The 20,747-nt window shown below is 39.4% G+C and overlaps 1 protein-coding gene across 6 annotated transcripts in view; it reads left to right on the top strand.

Annotated features, from left to right (window-relative positions):
* ENAH (ENAH actin regulator) overlaps positions 1-20,747 on the top strand; it is an 86,652-nt gene that overhangs the window by 33,093 nt on the left and 32,812 nt on the right. For all 6 annotated transcript variants that reach the window (XM_032183929.1, XM_032183930.1, XM_032183931.1 and 3 more), the window contains exons 2-3: positions 11,541-11,706; positions 13,032-13,209. In XM_032183929.1, the coding sequence (XP_032039820.1) occupies positions 11,541-11,706; positions 13,032-13,209 (344 nt within the window). The remainder of the gene's footprint in view (positions 1-11,540; positions 11,707-13,031; positions 13,210-20,747) is intronic.

Raw genomic sequence — 20,747 nt, 5'->3', positions numbered from 1 at the left:
TGCTTTGTTACTGCTGTGAAAAACAGAAAAACCCATTGTGCTAGATAGGGCATACTTTCAGAGAACATTAGCATTATTAACATGATGGATACTTCCCTGGTTTTGCAGTTGTATATACATCTCTTCAGTTTTTAATTCTTCCCTGGATTTCTTGTAAATAAATCCAGTGCCCTATGAGCTGCTGTGTGAAAATGCAGACAACTTCTCAGTGCTTACACTTTTGTTCTAGCAGGCCATGAATCAGGTGGGTGTTTGAAATATACAGGAAAAAATGCTCTGTTTTGAAATGGGGTTTTTCTTACCCATTGTTTCCAAACTGGGGAGAAGCATCTCTCTGGTGAGCGTATTTTCTGTGTAAATGATGTGCGGGTTTCCTTGTGACCTCTCTTCAAGGTCTGCTGCAACTGCGTGATTTGATTTGGGGCCAGCTTGGAATAAATAGCAGCAGAGAGTGCAGTGCATCCGCTGCTTGTTGGTAGCAGGGATGGCGTGTGATGAGAGATGGGCAATTTCTGGAAGCAGCGGCACTGGTGAGGAAGTGGAGTTAGCCATGGGCTGGGGCTGCAGAGAGATGGCTTCACCCAGAGGTGTGAGAACAGCACCTGTCAGAAAACAGGGAGTTGGAGGAGTTGGTCACCTTAACCAAGGACTGTGGAGTGAGAGGTATTGCTGGGGCAAGAAAGCATAATTGAGAGGAGGAAGGGAAGAAGGAGAGAGGAGGTGAAAGAATGGAGCAGTTGCAGCAGGTAGCGCAGTAGAAGCGAAAAGGGAAAGCTTTGTGTGAGGGCAAAAGGAAGAGAAAGTGGTTGTGAAGAGCTTTGGCATGCGGAAAAGTTGGACTGATCTAACCAGTTATTCCTTGGAACAAACAGTTGAAGAGTATTGTGATCAGCAGCGTCAGGTATTTGTCCAATTTCTTTTTTGAGAAAGAATTTCCTTTCACTTGTGGTTCTAGCAGCTTCCTTTGTTAACCATCTTGGTGTATAACTGCAGTCCTTACTGATTTCTTTTAGTACTTGACTAAACATCTTAAATTCCTAAAATCTTTTCCTCTGCCTTCCTCCGTTCTCTGGACATCCAGAAACATTATTCATTTGCTTCTTAAAAAACACACTTCACTTTTCCTGCCTTACTCTATTGAGAGTACCAGTTGGATTCCCTTCTGTGTGTTGCTGTGTGCTCCTTTACAAAACAGAAGCACTGGGGAGGAGGAGAGGAAGCACGCTGGGATTGTGTGAATATTGCCTATAAGAGGTTTGGAGTAATCCTTCCACTTCATTCTTGAATAGCAGTGTTTCAGTTCAAATAACGTGCCCAAATTTTTCTGTCTCACTTCGTTATACCTCGAACAGTTCATGGGGTGTGTATTTAATAGTAGAAAGAATTATGGAAAGTTCAGGGAGATCTGTAAATTGTTGAAGACTGAAAACTTGGTTCCTTTGATGTAAAAAGGAAAAGTACTGAGAGATTTCCTTCATCTGGATCTTACCAAATCCTTCAGTTCAATGTTTTTTTCTGTTGCATCCAACTATGGAAGGACCGAGTGAGAACACTAGTGTTTTGTTTCCCTTTCATGTAGAGACTCAATGAGCCACTTTGCTAATCATAACAGCATTTTATGAAGCTATTTTAGACTATTTTAAATACTTACACATTTGTTTTGTAGTACAGGTCAGTGTTATAAATAATTCATGGTTTATTTAAACCTCTCTGTTTCAGACATTAAGCATTAGAACTGCTGGAGCTCTATAAATGAACGTCTTTGTGTCCTACACAAGGAGAGGCTGGTTGAAACCGCAAGTGTGAAATGCGTGATGTTAATCTGTGGGAAGAGCTTCCAGTAAAATGAGGCGCCAAAACAGTAATTGTTATAAATAAGGAACTTCTGATGACACATCTGCAAATCAGTGGGACCTCCTCAAAGAGTGTTTTTTGTTTGTTTGTTTGTTTTCTTTTCTTTTCTAGAGCTGTGGTGTGGTTTAGTCAACATGGGAGTTCTGGGAGTTCACCTGCAGCAGTCCCCTGCTCACACCAGGCCGTTTTCAAAGTTAGGTTGGGTTGCTCAGGGCCTTGTCCAGCTGAATTTTGAAGTCTTTGAGGATGGAGATTCCCCAGCTAGCTTCTCTGGCAGCCTGTTCTAGTTTTTCATAGCTCTACTGGTGCAACTGCTTGTTTCGTGGTTGAAAGCTCTTCTTTTGCAACCTTTGACCATAAGTCTCATCCTTCTCTTGTGCACTTCTGAGAAGAGTCTAACTGTTCTCTATAATGACCTGTTGAGTGGTTGAGATTGGCAATGAAGTGCCTGCCTTTTAGTTTAAGACTAAACAAACACAGCTGTCTCAGCTTCTCATACATACTTTTCTCTAGCCCCTTAATGTTCTTCTGTTTGGCATACTCCAATTTGTCAGTCTTCCATGTACCAGGGAGCTCCAACCTGGACACTGTTCCAGATACAGTATCACAAGTGCTGAATGGAGGGAGATAATCATTTCCTACCGGCTGGTCATTACGTAGTCACAGGTGCAGTTTTTTCTCTCTTTCTTTGAATTTGTTGAGGCTTCTGTCAACTGGTTTCTTCAGCCTGCTGAAACTCCTCTGAATCACAGCTCTACTGGTCAGCATATCGATCTCTTTGGTTTGGGACCAGCCATCCACGGGCTTGCTGAGATTGCATTCCATCCTGCTTTCCTGGTCATTAACGAAGACATTAAACAGTATTAGCTACTGACCCTGAGACGTTCATTGGCAGTAGCTTACCAGTTGAACTCCTCACTGTAAGCCTCCCCCCCACTTTGTAGCCCGAACAGGACTACAGGTCTGTGGAACGCTGTGCCCAAAGCCTTGCTAAAGTCAAATTAAAAGACATCACTCCCTTTGGCAGAGCAAATCATCTTGCCATGTATCCTCTATTGAAAAGGAGCCCCTGACTTAAATTTCCTCTACCACAGGCAGTAAGTACTCAGTTCCTCCAGACTGCAATGAAGCAGGTGCATCTGGGAAGTCTGTGAAGGAAACCTGTTGGTAGAGACTGAGGCAAATACATGTAGTCTCTTCTGTGTCCTTTGCAGCCAGCTAGCCTGTCTTGCTTCTGTCGTGGATCCACATTTTCTTTGATTGGTTTGTATTGATGTCAACGCAGTGAGCACTGGGTGCAAAGAGCACTTATTTTAAATAAATAGGCTTTATTTTGTATTTTTTAGGTGAAAGTAAGTTTTAGAAAGGCATTTCATACAACAATCTTGCTTGTAATGAGCTGTGAATTGTGTATTTGTATATTAGCACCGGGGCTGTAATGTCTCAAAGATCAGCCACGTTCACTTTACACAGTTCTGTACATAAGAGGCATCTATAATACTAACTAGGTTATGTAAAAATGCTACTATCACACTATTTTGAGAGAAGATGAGCGTTCTTTATCTGGAAGTAAAATGAGTTACGTGATCTACAGCAATGGGAAGGCAATGACGGATTCTATTGCAGTGTTCAAGGACTCGGATTGCCCTGGGAGTCTGGGCTTCGAAAGCTGTGATTTGTACCATGTGGTGAAAGCTTAAGAAACAGTGTGTGGTCATTTTTTGTTAAAATACATATAGAAAATTAGGAAATGTATGTTAAATGTCATAAAATCGTCAACAACCGTCTATCTAGCTGCTAAAGATGGTGGTGTTTTTTCATGCCCACTGAAGACCTTACATAATATGACTAGGCTCAGATTCATAGAATTATAGCAAAGAAAACAATGAATGATCAAATATAGATTATTTATAGGAAGGAAGTATCTGGTTAGCTTTTGTCACTGGTCTTAAGCTAATGGATTTGAACCTACCAAGCTATGATTCTTCCTAAAAAAAAAAAAACTGCTCTCCAAGCAATATTAGCCAGCCTGTGACACTAACCTTTGGGTTGCAATGCCACAGTATTGAAAACGCATTGAGGAAACTTTATCTATTTAAATTACTGCATAGATTCTGCATAACCTTCTACTGTAAGTAAAGTCATAAATGCCTTTCGGAAATATGTTTGAAGAATGAATGGAAAAATTGATTTGAGTGCAGTAGTTTCAGGAAAAATATCTGGATAAATTAATTACCAAGAATGCCATATTGAAGAGAACACCCTGTGTAGGAGGATAAAAGAAAAAAATAATATGGATGAGTGCATGGAAGAAGCGTAACCTGAATTATCCTCCGTCATATTTCTAAGGAGACTAAACATAAGGTTATATTTCAACAGGGTAATAAGAATGTCTAGAAAGATCATTCTTCCACCCTCTCCTCACTTACAAATCCATTGTAATTAAATAGCCAGACCATGTGTTCCCTGCAATTGCGAAGAGCATCTCTGTAGTCTTCCCATGTTGCCTGACCTTGCTTCCAGTGTCCGTATTCTTTCTTTTTCCACCTAAACTCCAGATTCCTGCTTAGCCATGCCAGCCTTCTTCCTCATCTCCTTGACTTCCAACAGTTTGGAATTATCCTTTTAATGTGCTTCCTGGCTGCAAACTTCTGCTTCAAAGATGATGGTATTTCTTTTACTAAAACTTAGCTTTCTGATGCTATTCTCCCTCTGCTCCTGTGCTTTGGATCTGAAACTTTAGTTACTTCTAAACTTTGCTCAACCTGTATTGGATATGGTATTAATTTTTGTGATGTGTATTTGCTAGACGTCTTAATGTCACCTTCAGTTTGAGACGAAAATTGGAACGTTGACTCCACAGATGGTTTATGTAGTTAAGCTTGGGATGGAGATTATAATTACTTATGTGTTTATATACATTAATATAATATTATATACTGTTAAAAATGGTTAATCATATATAGCTAGTTCCATGCTACCCAAAATACCCCAAATCCATGTTTGTGATTCTGCTATTATTAATTCCTGTCATTGCTTTGCTTTTATTAAGGTTCATCTTCGTAACGTGGCTGTTTCTTGCTTTGACTGTCATCATATTGTCTGTTAAGTATCCTTTATTCCCTTTGAGTTTGAATGGGTTAAGAATTAACACATACAACAATTTTTTCCCTGGAATCCTACTCTCTCTTTAAGATAAACCACATAAAACCCTAGTTAATACATAAATCAAAACTTTACTGTGTTCTTCTTCCTATTGAAACTCATCCATGTCACTTCTGTGGCTTTTTTTTTCCACTTCTTGCACTGCTTGCGTCTGAAACACGTTCTTTATTCCAGTTTCTCAGCTGCCTATTTCAGGCTGTTTTAATGTGTGCTTTCTCTCAATATTGCTCATTAAAAAATAATAATTTGTACAGAAATTTTCAGAAGATTCATATTTCTAATTTATTATGAATTTTCAGCATCTGACTCAGGCATGGGTTTTCAAACTTTGATAACAGTTTTTAATGAAAAAAACGCTGAATTTTATGTTAACTAGCATGAAAAAACCTACAGGTAGAACAAAATTGCCAACTCGAAACGACTGCATGTCCCCTGCATAGTGTACTTTTGTGTTAAATGTGGTAGCGTACAACAATATTAAAAAAAAAAAAAAAAAAAGAAAAAACATGGGTTTTAAATTGGTAATGTCATGATGAAAAATACTGACTTTCATTTGAGATTAAGCTGTTCAAAATAATACTTTTTTTCTACCTGAGCGTCCTGGCGTGATTTCCTCAGTATTTTTGATGGTCACCTGCTGCCAGGGAATGGTTTGCTGCTAAAATTGTGAAACTGGAAGAACAGATTTATTGGAAGAGAAATTTATTCGTAAATTACTTGCTGTAAGAACAGCCTGCTCTTAAATTAACGTGAAGTGATTTTACGCGTGAGTTGAAAAGCAGTTTTCTTTGTGGAAGGTGTTTATTGAGCAAAGGACGTTTAGTTTCAACCAGCTGTATACCAACTAAAATTCTGGAACGTGGTGTTGCAGGATACCGTGCCAAAAGCAAGGCTTCACTTCTTTGCAGGCTTTTAATCCCAATGGTTAGATTCCGCTTCCCTTGCTCCTCGGCAGTAGTGTTTTTTAATTCTAGTTGGGACTTTCCCATGCGGATTTCCCTGTAGTTTCTCGTGTTGCAGCTAATTTGTGTTCTGAGTAATTCATGAGAAGAAGTGGGAGAGATGAATGATTATCCCTATCACAGAATAAAAAATGGGGGAGAGGAATGAATCTGTTATCAATCAAAAGTTTTTCTAGTCAAAGGCAAGTACTAATTCATGGGAGTTGTTAATGAAGCAATGTGGAGCTACTCCCTCTGCTTTTACCTCCCAGTTGAATGATAACTCTTGCAGGAGTTTGACCTGCTATGAGAAATCAACAACCACTCAGGCTCTCAGGGTTTTGTAGTGTCAGGAGAAGAATCTGCATGGAAATCGGTCATTAGGTACATACGCTGGTCTCAGATTGCTCTCGCTCTAAAGCCTTGAGTAGCAAGTTCAATACTGTACTGTCTGAGGTCCTGGAGTGGACAAGCCACATCATTTGAAGCTGGATGCAAGCAACAACAGGACTTGGTTCCTTTTGCGGTGCCAAGCACACAGTGCTTCGTGCAACAACATATTCAGCCAGGTTTTTGCAGTGCCATACAAAAAAAAAAAAAAAAAAGGGAAAAATAAGAACCCCTCTAACTTACCAGTTGAAAGGTATCTTATTTGAGGGCGTTGCAAACTTTTTTTAAAAAAAAAAAAAAACAACTTTTAAGGTGCTCGCAAATAACTATTGAGTTAAGCTGAATGAGCCATTTAGAACACATACCAATTTGGTTGATAGAAAGGAGGGTGCAGTGCCAAGTACGTTTTTTTTTTTAATAGTGAAGTGGAAAACATACGTTTTCATTGTATTATGCCAGTAGGGGTTCAGGAACAAGTAGAGAAAATCATCTTACAAAACACCACCAAGACATAAAACTTGATATTTGGACCAGTGTTCTGTTACTTTATAAAAATGTGTATTTACAGATAGCAGTATTAGAAGTGTGTGGAGTTTTTCTACCTTTTGTGCCACAGTTTGAAAATCCTAAGTAGGCACTTGATGAGTCAGCATCTTTCCATTCCTTTCTGCCCTACGAAGACTGCACGGTATAAGAAGGTTGTGTTTCTATGAATTGAGAACATATGAGCCAAAAAAAAATAAACACTGAATCACCAGAAGTAGTAAGTAGTGGGATATGATTTTCAAAAAATAAACAAAACTCAACCCTAGTTGTTACATCACTAAGACACTAAAGACTGAAAACCTGAGCAATCTCAGCTTTCCCTTGCTTTGGTTCATACGTTTATTTGAATCACCTTTCCCGTGGCTGCAATTCTGCAGTTTTCCATATGCGTTTGAGCATTGACATCACTTTATCATTTTCTCTACCTCAGTAGAGGGGGAGGAAAAACAAGTGTTGCCTTTTGGGGCAGGTGGGGAAGGCTTAGGTCTGCAGACTTGCTTGGTGTCACTGTGCAGTGAGTTTAAGGATTTGGGATGTGAAAGAAGGACTGCGTTCCATCTGGGCGAAAGAATCGTGTCAGTTAGGGTTCAGTTTGCTGTGTTTTCTGAGCTTTCCATATGATCTCATCACTGGAGGTGGAAAGTATATTCTCCCATAAGAATAATTTTATACTTACGATTCCTTACTACTATGTTGTGTGTTTTTTTTTCTGTGAGCTTTTTGAGTGCCAGACCTCCCCTTACTTGCCCCCACACCCAACAAAAGCCAAACACCCTGTCTTTAGCTTTATATAGTATTGCTGTAGGTGGACATATCCAGAATAATGGTTGGGTTTAACCATCAGTCTTACAGTTTTGTCTATGGAAGAACTGTTCCTAACATATATTTATCTAGCTATTTGTCAAGCTGTAGATTTTAGGAAGAGATTTATGCTTCGCCTTGCTGAGGTTTGGTAAGCACTGTTTGGCGTGAATCCTCCCTTGTCTAGATATAATTTCATACGCTTAGTTTAGTAAATTTACTTGGGAAGAGATAATCGTTTGATTTTACTTAGTTAAGATTTAGATAGTCACTTTGGTTCCCCAGCCCGCTTCCCCAGTAAGTTGGCAGTCAGCTCTTGAGCAGCTGTGTGTCTTGGCAGCAGCATGTAGAGCTGGAGAGAATTGCCTTCCCTTATTCTCCTGCGTACCCCAGTGAACATTTCTGTTGGGGAGGTATAGGCTAGGCCAAGTATAACTGTTACAGCAGTACAACACATAAGAAAATGAAAAAAAATTGTAGAGGCAAGCAAACAAAGGATGTCTTTAAAGGCCTAATGACACGGCGAAGAGATGAAGACCTTTTCCTTTTGTTCTGGAATGTGACCATAGAGAATTTGTTTGTTTCCCTAATCTGTCCATAAAAATAAGTCTTGTAATCACACCAAAATGGTTTTGATGCAGTGAAGGCACATGGGCATTTAAAAAAAAGTATTGTGGAATTCATGTATAAATCCTGAGGTGAGTGAAGACCTGTCATGTGTTGGAAATACAACAGAGAAGCGTAATAAGCTCGGAGTGCAAGAAATATAGCAGGCAGTCTTGTGATTAATTTTGGCTCCTGCACCTTTGAACTGAAGTTTATGTATAGTAGAGGAACACAAAGGGTGTAGGGTCAAGTTTTAGTAACAGCCCTTATGTTAAATTTGGCATTTTCCTAGGAGAGGGTAGATCAGGGACAGCAAACTAAACCTTGTTTTTTTTTTTTTTAGACTTGTCAGGGATGTAGTAATGAGCTACTTGTATAGGTATTGATTTGGTGTAGTCCCTTCAGTTTAGTGCAGTATGGATCGTATTTTTAAAATGTGAGTTATTTTGGGGGACTTAAATGCTTAGTTTATGATGTCTAGTTGCTGCGATGTAATGTGCCGTGCTCAAATGCTGAATTGTCACATAAGCGCTGAAGAGAAGACCTAAGGATTCTTATTTGCTAAAGCTCACGTATTCATGCTCTACTTGAAAAGTAAAAAGTAATCATTTTAGAGTGTAGAACTTTTGCTAAGGGAAAGAAATTGAGTTAATCTCCCCTGCATCTAGTAATGTACAGTTATTGAACCTTGGGAAAAAAGCTAGCACACCGTGGTGGTTTAATTTGTTTCTGATGGTGGTAGTTTCATTTTTCTGTCTTAATTACTTCAGGCTGGTAAACAGAGTGATGGGTGGGGGAACTGCTAGCTGGAGGGGAGTTTATCTGCAGTTTGATACCTGGATATGAAAATTATAGATCAGGAACATTAAAGGATTAGCTTTAGGATTTGTGTGAAATGATGGCAGGGTGCTTATTTTGTAATAATAGAATAGGTCAACTGGAAATCGTTCATATTTGCCATTTTTTAAAGGATGTGAATCATCTTGCATCTTTATATGGGTAAGAATAACCCACTACTATTAACAAAATTCTTTCAAATGGAGCATGAAATATTTGTGATCGAGACTTTTGTGTGATATTTCCAGTTATAAGGCATAGCCTGGGAAGCGGAACTAAGAATAGTTTGAACAGTTGTTAAAGAAAAGCTAGAAATGGTACTTAAGGTCATCTTATTCGTGCTCATGGATTGTGCTACTTGCATACCAAATAGCTGTAAAAACGAGTAGTATTAAATAAAATTACGTAAAAATAGAGCTTTTGTGAAAACTTGGACTTGTGGAAGGACTGTGACAGCAGAGAAAACGAAGGCTAAATTTGATGGTCTGTGCTACTAATTAAGTCTGCTCATTTACCATTACTTAATCATTCTTTGGTTCTACCTTGATTATTATTGAAACATATTGGCTTATACTCGGTGTCTCCATTTTTTAATGGAATCTAAATGAAGTTTTGTCTGCCACGTGACTGTGAATCTGAGGTGCGTTTGTTTTTGTTTTGATGAGCACTGTAAACATAATGGCTCCGCTTACAAATCGGTACCTAGGTCCTGTCATGTCACCTGGGGTTTATCATGCCTGCGTTGAATCGAGATTCAAATGTAGCGAAGCTATGTTTTGGGTTCAGAAATTGTCTCAAGTTTTCTGTAATATTGCTGCTATGTGTTTTAGCAAACCACAATTATTTGTTTTGTGCTTTGTGAACAATGCGGAGTCTTTCTGGATTTGAACATTGGTAAGATAGTGATGTGCCAGAATCCTCTAAATAGAGAAATCCAGTATGTTCTTGAACTGTCCTTGACAATATGTCCAATTGTCCAATGTTCTTGAACTGCACATTTCTATAACTGTGAGCAGATTTCCTCATTTCTTCTTGAATCTTTTGCTACCATAAGAAGCACAATCTCTCTTCGCTTTTCTCCCCTAGACTTGAAAACCATTTAAGCATTTTTCTAGTTGTCATTGTTGACTGCCATGGCAAATGTGGTAGAAACTGATGTAATGTCAGTGTTAGTTTGACTGGTGCTTTGTCAAAAACATTATTATTGAAAGCTTACAAAACAGCTGGACGCACTGCAGTATTTTCTTGTTCCAGGAAATGGAAAATGAGATACTGGGAAACACAGCATTTTTTCTTTAAAAGATAGGTGAGGGAAATTTGTATTTCCCCACCTTCATGTTTTATGAACACACATTTCATTACTGTCCCTCTGTAAGTTATGAAAAATGCATGTCTCTTCAGCCATTTCCATTCTCTGAATGGCAGGCCACATTCCTTGCAAGCCAGACAGCTCGTGTGTTGTGGATAATACTGGGTCTGCAGGAATGCAATGTTCAGAGAACTTGACTTACTGATAAGAAACCATTCTCTTCTATTTTTATTTCTTCTCTGCGCTGGACATTTGCTGTAAAGACAATTTGTGTAGTTCCACCCTCTCCCCTCCTAATTGTGTGCTTATGGTATATTCAGCTTTCTTGTGTTTTTATTATGATGATGCTCATGATATGCTCCCTTCCAACTTTAGACTGCACCTCATCTTCCAGATGACTGTCCACAGCTAACCCTCTTTATGGCAGCAATAAACTCTCCTGATGATAAAATTGCAGCTTTAGGTCTTCAAGAGAACTATTCCTGAGGGAGGAAATAAAACATCTAGATGTTGACTGCTGCAAAATGTCAAAACCAAAAATTACTTCATTTGTGAGCAGATGAACTTTAGTGTGCTGAACTTCATCCTAGTGTGTGTGTGTATATTTTTTGAAATACATGCATACATTTTTGAGTCCTTACGCGTTAACAGGAACTAGGGCCTTCCAAGCCTCCTCTTGTAGAAGTAATCGCCCCTGGAAAACTAATTGTATGGAGCTAGTACAACTACACCTTCTTTGTTCTTCAGTCTCTGTGGACAACTTTGTATATGGTTTCAGCATTTATTTAAAATTCATGGTTGGTGGTGAGGAGAAAGGAAAACATGTATGGAGAAAACTGCTACGAAAAGGTGCAAAAAAGTAAATCGCTTCTTGATCTTTCATTAGTCGTTATGCTTTCTTTGTCGTGGCCACAGGTTTTCAGAATGAATGCCTGTAAGCAGAATGTCAAAGTGCTAGCATTTGAATTTATGAAAGAGGACTGTGCGAGAAGCATTACTTTCCTTTTTCAAGTAAAAAGGATTTAACCAAAAAGATGATTTGTCTTAGGTAACTTTTATGTTCTAATTTAAATTACTTGTATTTTTAACAGTGAACAGAGTATCTGCCAAGCACGAGCTGCTGTAATGGTCTATGATGATGCCAATAAGAAATGGGTACCAGCTGGAGGATCAACTGGATTCAGCAGAGTTCATATATATCATCACACAGGCAACAACACATTCAGAGTAGTGGGCAGGAAGATTCAGGATCATCAGGTAAGTGAATCTCTGAAAACTTTGAATAGAAATCGTAAGCTATTTTTGTAATTCTTCTTGACACTAAGAAATAGGTTTTCAGTAATGGGAATTGTAAATAGTAAACTTTTATTTTTAACTCAAGTAATGAAAACTGTATTGCTATTTTTTCCTTCCTCAATGAAGTGCCTCATACCTTCAAAGCAATATTCCTTGAACGCCCTTTGCCATTCCTTCCTACATGCAGACACAGAGGGTAGGGAGGAAGACTAGTATGCACGGCATCTGGTTCTCCTTTAGCCAAAATATTAATCTAAGAACTGATGTTCTTCCCTCTTTTATGCAGTTAGCTGCAGTCTACTTTGGTACCAACAGTTCTTTTTTTTTTTTTTTTTTCTAGCTGTTTCTGTATTACAGAAAGTTGGATACCTGGTTTTTCATTTCCCCTGATCAGTTAATTAAAAAACCCTTTAGATATTTGGTAATGCTGATCAACTACCACTTTGAGAAGTAGAGAACAGAGTAGTAATGATTACATCTTAATTCCCTTGATGAAGAATTTAATAGATCTTGATTAAATTGCAGACTAGTACTGTGTTGTGAAATATGAACAGCCTTGTGATAGTTGGGGTGGAGTTATATCTATTATCTTTTTGTTTGAGTGAAATTTCTCTCACCTTCTTTTCTTGATCTTTTATCAAGAAAACCTGAGACATAGAATGATAATCTCACATGTGATCTGTCACTAAGCACATATTCCAAGGAATAAGTAGCATCTGTGCATTTATCTGAGGACAAATATATATATTTTGCCATTTACCAGTAGATAAAGCTGAGAGGATATGATTATCCAAGTGCAATGCGATGTTCTTAGTGGTTGGCTTGGAGCAAATGGTTGTGCTGCTGGCTAGAATTCACCAGCTTTTATGTGAGCCATAACAATCTTGCAAGATGATACCTTATGATGCATAGAAAAAATCCATGTAAACTGTTACTGAAAGCACTGCAAGTGAAGGGGTTCAGCAGCCAGAGTAGGAAGGTGATAACTTGGTTAGAAAAATTCTCACAAGTACTCTGAAGTTGATGGAAAACCAAGGTGGTTTCTAAAATCCAAATGCATGTAAAGAAACTGTTGATGTTCTACATTGCTGTTAGGAAATACTACATCATTTGAAATGTGAATTATCAACTTCAGTAGTTTAAGCAGAAATACCTTACCGAACATTGTCCATCTTGTAGATTACAGGACTGAAATTAGCCCACATGGTTAAGGAATAAAAACTAAATGAAGCTGGAACTTGGGATGAAACAGCACTTTAAACTGCTTTAATTTTTCATTATTATAGGTGGTAATAAATTGTGCCATTCCGAAAGGACTGAAGTACAATCAGGCTACACAGACCTTTCACCAATGGCGTGATGCAAGGCAAGTCTACGGTCTGAATTTTGGCAGCAAAGAAGATGCCAATGTCTTTGCAAGTGCCATGATGCATGCCTTAGAAGTATTGAATTCACAGGAAGCTGGTAAGTCTCTTAACTCCACTTTTGGAAGATTGAGCAAATAGAGATGAAAAAAATGAAATGTTTATGCATAAAAGACAGTAAGTCTTAGTAAGTCTAATCGTGATTCAGCCTCCAGCCATTTTAATGATTTGGCTGTTTTGTCTGCATAATTGTTGCTGCTTAACAGTGATTCTCAACCTGATTGCCACCCACATAAATGGAATTCTTAAAAACTGAATTGATTTTCATGGTATTTATTACATGTAGAAACTTGCTGACTTATTTTGTTAAATAAGCACCTGACCAAGAAATTTATAACTCTTAATCACAGTACTTTTCAGTCTTCAGGTGGTGTCTATAATATATTCTAGTTAGATGTTACAGGAGAAGGATCAGTATAACACTGGGACACACAGAGGGAGTTCTCATTTTATGAGACTTCTAGACTTTTGTGTTGATGTAACCAAAGAGTTCTTTTGTCCTCATTAATCTTTAAAGGTTGTCCGTGTAACAAGAGAGAGTATTTCTGTGCCAGGTTTCTTTCTCTTGTGTAGAAGAAAAGTTGTGGATAACCTTAGCAGGGCTGTCTCAACTACAGCAAAAAAAAAAAAAAGGTGACTTTATTAAGTTCCTTTTCATTCTTATAGCTTTTTCAACACTTGCCTTTAGAAACTAAGCTAGCTAGACCAAGCAGTGCTGTTATGCAGTAAATGAGGCCAAAAAATAAAGGATACTTAGAAGTGTAAGGCAGATAAAAATAAAATAGATAAAATAATGCAGTTGTGTATCACATTCTCCTGCCTACTAGTTGGATGTTTGCTCCTCTAAATCCTCCAGTTCTTCTTTCCCTAAGGGCTATTTGATTGAAAATATTTAATGCACTCCAACTGTTCATTATCTTGCAAACTAACATGATTGGTTGTAACCTTTTAAGTTGTCCAAATTGTGAAGAGAATCTTTTTCTCCTTCCTGTGATTTTTGACTTGGTAGTAGTAGGTGTAGGTGGAAATGTGTTAACTGCATCAGAAACTGGTGGTTGATGCTGTCAGTATTGGAGGAAATAACTGTTGTTATATAACTTTTGTGAGCCAAGAAAGAATGTGACTGGTTCATACTGTCTATTACTGACCTGTTTCACAGGCGTATCGGTGCTCTAGCTTCCATCAAGATGAAATAAAAAGCAAAGCTTAACATAACATTTCCTGAAAACGCTTATTCAGATGTCTGAAGATGATTAGCTATGCACTGGTGCTTGTAAAAACATTCAGAAGCACGCATATATAAGCTTTTTGTAAACCCATTATCATTTTCTAACAATGTTGAAAGAGAAGTCTTTATAATTTATCATCAGTTGAGGGGTTTGTTAGTGTATGGTCTGCGTGCTAAATATTTTAACTCTTATCAATGTAAGAAGTAAAAAGAGATGATTGAGCAACCTGCTCTAGTGGAAGGTGTTCATGCCCATGGTGTGGAGGGTTGGAATTAGTGGATCTTCTAAGGTCCCTACCAATCCAAACGTGTCTATGATCCTATCTGTCTGAACGTGACCACTAATATAAGGAAAATATGATACTGAATGGCTTGCAGTTCAGAAACAAACTAATTGAACTCCTTGCTCTAAGTTAATGCATTTCTTATATCTGCAGTTGGATGTTACCGCACTCTCTCTTTTGAAATTATATAGTCTCCCTCTCCTGAATATATTTGAAAAATGTCAATGGTCTTTACTGGCATTCTTTGAAATTTTATTGAGGGTTTCCCTCCCTCTAGTGGATCTGCAAAAGCAAAGAAGTGGTGCATGTAGCACAGAGTACAGTGACAGCCTTTTTGTCATTCTAATGAGTTTAGAATGCAGAATGAAAGTGTTTGAAGTTAGAGTAGAATAAAGCCATAACTGCAACTGGCAATTTTCTTATTAAAAAACAACATGGTACATATGTCTCAAAGGACTATAAAGTGATGGCTGCCTTGTCAGTGGAATTGCTTGAAATATGCTGCATGTCTAGTCTTTTCTCTCCCTGATCTACAGTACCTGAACATGTGATCATTGTATTTTCTTTTAAGTTTGAACTCCAGTTATTTAAATAAATACAAAAGTCAGTGGGTTTCCACTCAGTTCTGCTTTGAATGGTTGTATTAAGTAGCAGCTATGCAACCAGACCCTATTCCTCTGGCTAGTTGAGCAGACCGTAGGCTACCTGCACACCAGAAAAGAAAGACAATATGCAGGAGTGTGTATTAGCCTGGAATATTAAGGTAGGCTACTACAGCTACAAACCCATACCACATACCTTTTAGGAAATGTACTCAAAATCACAGAATCATCTAGGTTGGAAGAGACCTCCAAGATCACCGAGTCCAACCTCTGACCTAACACTGACCAGTGCTCCACTAAACCAGATCACTCAGCTCTACATCTAAACATCTTTTAAAAGACCTCCAGGGATGGTGACTCCACCACTTCCCTGGGCAGCCCGTTCCAATGTCTAACAACCCTTTCGGTAAAGAAGTTCTTCCTAAGATCCAACCTAAGCCTCCCCTGGTGCAACTTTAGCCCATTCCCCCTCGTCCTGTCACCAGGCACGTGGGAGAACAGGCCAACCCCCACCTCGCTACAGCCTCCCTTGAGGTACCTGTAGAGAGCGATAAGGTCGCCCCTGAGCCTCCTCTTCTCCAGGCTGAACAAGCCCAGCTCCCTCAGCCGCTCCTCGTAGGACTTGTTCTCCAGGCCCCTCACCAGCTTCGTCGCCCTTCTCTGGACTCACTCAAGCACCTCGATGTCCTTCTTGTAGCGAGGGGCCCAAAACTGAACACAGTACTCGAGGTGCGGCCTCACCAGAGCTGAGTACAGGGGGACGATCACTTCCCTAGCCCTGCTGGTCACACTGCTTCTTATACAAGCCAGGATGCTGTTGGCCTTCTTGGCCACCTGAGCACACTGCTGGCTCATATTCAGTCGACTATCCACCATCACTCCCAGGTCTTTCTCTGCCTGGCAGCTCTCCAACCATTCCTCTCTCAGCCTGTAGCTCTGCTTGGGGTTATTGCGCCCCAGGTGCAGGACCCGGCACTTGGCCTTGTTGAGCTTCATGCAGTTGACCTCAGCCCATCGGTGCAGCCTATCCAGATCCTCCTGCAGAGCCTTCCTACCCTTGAGCAGATCGACACACACACCTAACTTGGTGTCATCTGCAAACTTACTGAGGGTGCACTCGATGCCCTCGTCCAGATCATCGATGAAGATATTAAAGAGGACCGGCCCCAGCACCGAGCCCTGGGGGACTCCACTAGTGACTGGCCTCCAACTGGACTTGGCTCCATTCACCACGACTCTTTGGGCCCGGCTATCCAGCCAGTTTCTAACCCAATGAAGCTTACACCAGTCCAAGCCATGAGCAGCCAGTTTCTTGAGGAGATTGCTGTGGGAAACATAACAAAACAAAAAATGAACCAAACTTTCTTCAGTTGATACTCGGGAGAATTTTGAAAGACTTCATTTCATTAAATAATTGTCTGAGGCAATTACTGCAAATTTACTGCACCTTAATCAAATGACAAATGTGTCAGCAGTTCAAGAAATCATTTAAAGAGGTTTTATGGCTTTAAGGTTGCATGCTGTTTGTTCGGGTACTCAGTGAATGGTCTTAAATGTCTTGAATAAAGATGACTGGTTTCTGTATAGGTTTTGCATCGCATTACAAAAAAAATCATATCTGCATTAAATAGAGCTCAGTGTTGCTATCAAAGTGACTCTGGAATGAGAGAAGAGCCACAAGGAAAGGAAATGACATGAGTGAGAAAGTTCTCCAATGTCTGAGAAAATTGATTATTCCTTTGAAGGAATAAGGGCAAATAAGTAAATTATGCTTTGGGAGATGGGAAGATGTATCACAGAATCATAGAGCAGCTTTCATTGGAAGGGACCTAAAAGATTACCTAGTTCCAACCCCCTGCCATGTGCAGGGACACCTCCCACCACACCAGGCTGCCCAAAGCCCCATCCAGCCTGGTCTTGAGCACCTCCAGGCATGGGGCATCCACAACTTCTCTGGGCAACCGGTGCCAGGGCCTCACCACCCTCTGAGTGAAGAATTTCGTCTTAACATCTCATCTACGTCTCCCTTCTTTTAGTTTAAAACCATTTCCCTATATGCTATCGCAATCTGCCAGTGTAAAAAAGTTGCTCTCTGTCTTTTCTATAAGAACCCTTTAAGTATTGAAAGGATGCATTGAGGAGCCTTCTCTTCTTCAGGTTGAACACCATCAGCTCTCACCATTTCTTCATAGGAGGGGTGCTCCAGCCCTCCGATCATCCTTGTGATCCTCCTCTGGACCTGCTCTAACAGCTCCACATCCTTCTTGTGCTGCCCACTCCTCTGGTGATGCAGCCCAGGACGCAGTTGGCCTTCTGGGCGGCAAGCACTCACTGCTGGCTCACATCAAGCTTTTCATCCACCAGAACCCCCAAGTCCTTCTCTGCAGGTCTCATCTCAATGAGTTCTTCTCCCAGTCTGTACTCATCTCTGGAATTGCCCTGAGCCAGATGAAGCACTTTGCACCTGGACTTGTTGAACCTCGTTAGGTTCATGGGGGCCCAATTCTCAAGCTTGTCCAGGTCCTCTTGAATGGCATCCCTTCCTTCTGTTGTATCAGCTATACCACATAGGTTGGTGTCACGTGCAAACTTGCTAAGGGTGCACTCAATCCTATTGTCTTTGTCGTTTCTAAAGATACTAAACAGCACTGGTCCCAAGATGGACCCCCTGAGGGATACCGCTTGTCACTGGCCGCCACCTGGACATAGAGCCAATGACCTCAACTCTCTGAGTTTGGCCGTCCAGCCAGTTTTTTTTTTTATCCACCCTCCAAACTCTTAACAATTTTAGAGATAAAGATGTAATATAGGACCCTGTCAAAGGCCTTATAGAAGTCAGTCAGTCTTCCCTTGTCGACTGATGCAGTCGCTCCATCACAGAAGGCCATCAGATTGGTCAGGCAGGATTTGCCCTTGATGAAGCCGTGCTGGCTGTCTCACATCACCTCCTTGTCCTGCATGTGCCTTGACATTGCTTCCAGGAGGATCTGTTTGGTGTTCTTGCCAGGCACAGAGGGGAGACTCACCAGTCTGTAGTTCCCTGGGTCCTCCTTTCTACCATTTTTAAAAATGTGAGTGATATTTCCCTTTCTCCAGTTGCTGAAGGAGTGTGATGAGTGACTTCTCCAGTTACTTATCATATTGAGATTTGATGCAAAAAGTACCTTCCAGTTCAGTGGGAAGAGGTATTATTTTGTGGGTCATCAGTCTTCAGCCCCAAAAAGACCTTGTTAAGAAAAAAAGAAAACAAGTATGAGATTGATATGTGTAATTTACATTTGAGGTGGTACTTTGGGTTGTTTGTTTGCAGAAGAAGAAGGGATGCTTGAAAGATGTAACTGTCAACAAGGCTATTTTGATTCTTTCTAATATAACTCAATCTATCTTAAATTAGTTATGTTTTTTTTGTATGAATATTTAACAGTTAATTTCATCTTTGTTACAACTTTACATGATTTTAGGGCATTCTAGATAGAAGGACCAGGATAGGAATGTTTTCAGTGAAACTGTTTTAATATTGCCTTAGGAGACGCTTGAATTCATAGGAGGAAGAGAAAGAAATATAGCTCTCCCCCCCAGTCTCTGTATTTTGCTGGTCTAACAGTAAAAACAAAATTGAGGTTACTTTTCGTTAAATTCTTTAGTAACCATAGAAGTTCAGTTGTTCAATTATTAATGACCAAACTTTTATGGAGAAAAGATGCATGCTTTATCCACAGCTTCTAAAATACACTGATCTGTGATCCTTTCTCTTACAACGAAGATCGTTCATTAAATCACCCCTTATAGGGGAAGGTACTTACTTATAGGGTGAGTAATTTAGTATCTTTGGAAAATGCAAACCAGGATGAAAACTGCAGTTGCCTAATTGGAGTATGTGTAGAGACTATAGAAGGCTGAAATGAGAAATTTACGGGGAGGAGTAAGGAAGAAGGGGAGAAGAGCTCAAAACGTTTCCCACACTGTTGTTTCACATCATGCTACAGCTTGTTTCAAGAGAGAAAGGATTTTGTAGTGAAGTAATTATGCTGTACCTGTACTCTGGCAGCCTCCTGGAACAGGCTGTCAGCACTGCTTGTCAGAGCAGCTGTAATGTGATGTGCTATTATTACCTGGGTTGTCAGAAGCAGAAGAAGAGATCTGTTTTTGATAGTAATTTTTTCTTTTTATTTTAAGTATGGCATTGATTAAATATTTTTTTTGTAGTTACTAGCTTCTATAATTCTGATTTATTGGCCAAAATACTGATCTAAAAGGAGTTTTAACTGTTTATTGGACAAAATACTTCCTTTTTTTTTTTTTTTTCCCCCAAGTTTTCAGGGTTATGCTCACCTTTAAGTATTGCCGTTATGGTATTTTTGGTGATTTTTGTAATTCTCGAGGATTAGTGTTGAATCAAGTGAAAGTGTTACAGTTTGGGTGGGCAACCAAAAAGAACTTCATTAAAATTTGAGTTGGTCTTAACTGCAGGGCAGCCATAGATAGAAGTATAGTAGTTTTATGAATAAAGTTTTGTTTAATAAACATCAGGGAGTGTCAAGAAGGGTTCATGTTCTTGTCTTAAATATTACGAGTAGAAGTTGCAGCTATATTATATCTGACATCTTTTGTAATCAGGGCGTTGTCATACATTCATGAACATAACTGTAGATTATAAAGGCTCAATTTTTTGGTATTAATAAAAAATTGTCAGTTATCACCGATAACATTGTTACTTAAAGAAACTTTTACAGAACTGGGGAAACAAGTAATGAATACCTTACTGATGGTGCTGATAAATTTAACCTTTGATACCTTAAAATAATTTTGTTAAGTTTGTAGGAGTGACCTTAGCACTCTGTTCTAGAAGCTTTGTCTCTGTCTCCCCCTACATAAAAGAGAGAAGCAGAGAGGGAAGCCACAAGCTTGCTGAGGGCCACCAAGCAAGCTTGTTCCCAAGCCAAGTGTAACACCCAACAGCCTTGTTTCCAAGGCTCTGTTGGCATTGATAAGAGGCTCTGCTCCCTTCAATAGAAAGCTTATCTGTACTCAAATTCAAATACGCTTTATTGAATGTTTTTGTTATCCTTGGCCCCTTCTTACTACCTTGTGCAGCTAAAAGTACCTGTGAAGTGAAATGAAAAACATTAATTTCTATACAGGAAAAGCAACATAATCACCATTAGCTAAAATAAATCAAAATGAGTCAATTAAATCAACTGAAAGCACTTATAAAATGGGAGTCACATATGAAGAGGCAGATATTTGAAGGAATGGGAAGTCTTAATTGGAAAGTAATTAGCTTGAATAGAAGTACTAGAGCAGTTTTGTTGCTTGTTAATGCCCTAGTGTTTGACCATTGTAGCCTTGCTTATAATCCATAATACAAATCCAGGTCTAGATGAGAGGTCTAGATGCCACTTTACCTTTGCTAAACACTAGTTAACAACTTTCCCTAAATTCTGTTCTGTAATGCTCTACAATA

The sequence above is a fragment of the Aythya fuligula genome, chromosome 3 (assembly GCF_009819795.1).
Source record: "Aythya fuligula isolate bAytFul2 chromosome 3, bAytFul2.pri, whole genome shotgun sequence".
Classification (NCBI taxonomy): Eukaryota; Metazoa; Chordata; class Aves; order Anseriformes; family Anatidae; genus Aythya; species Aythya fuligula.
Note: the sequence above shows the minus strand (reverse complement) of the source record. Positions and strands in the feature narration are given on the sequence as shown.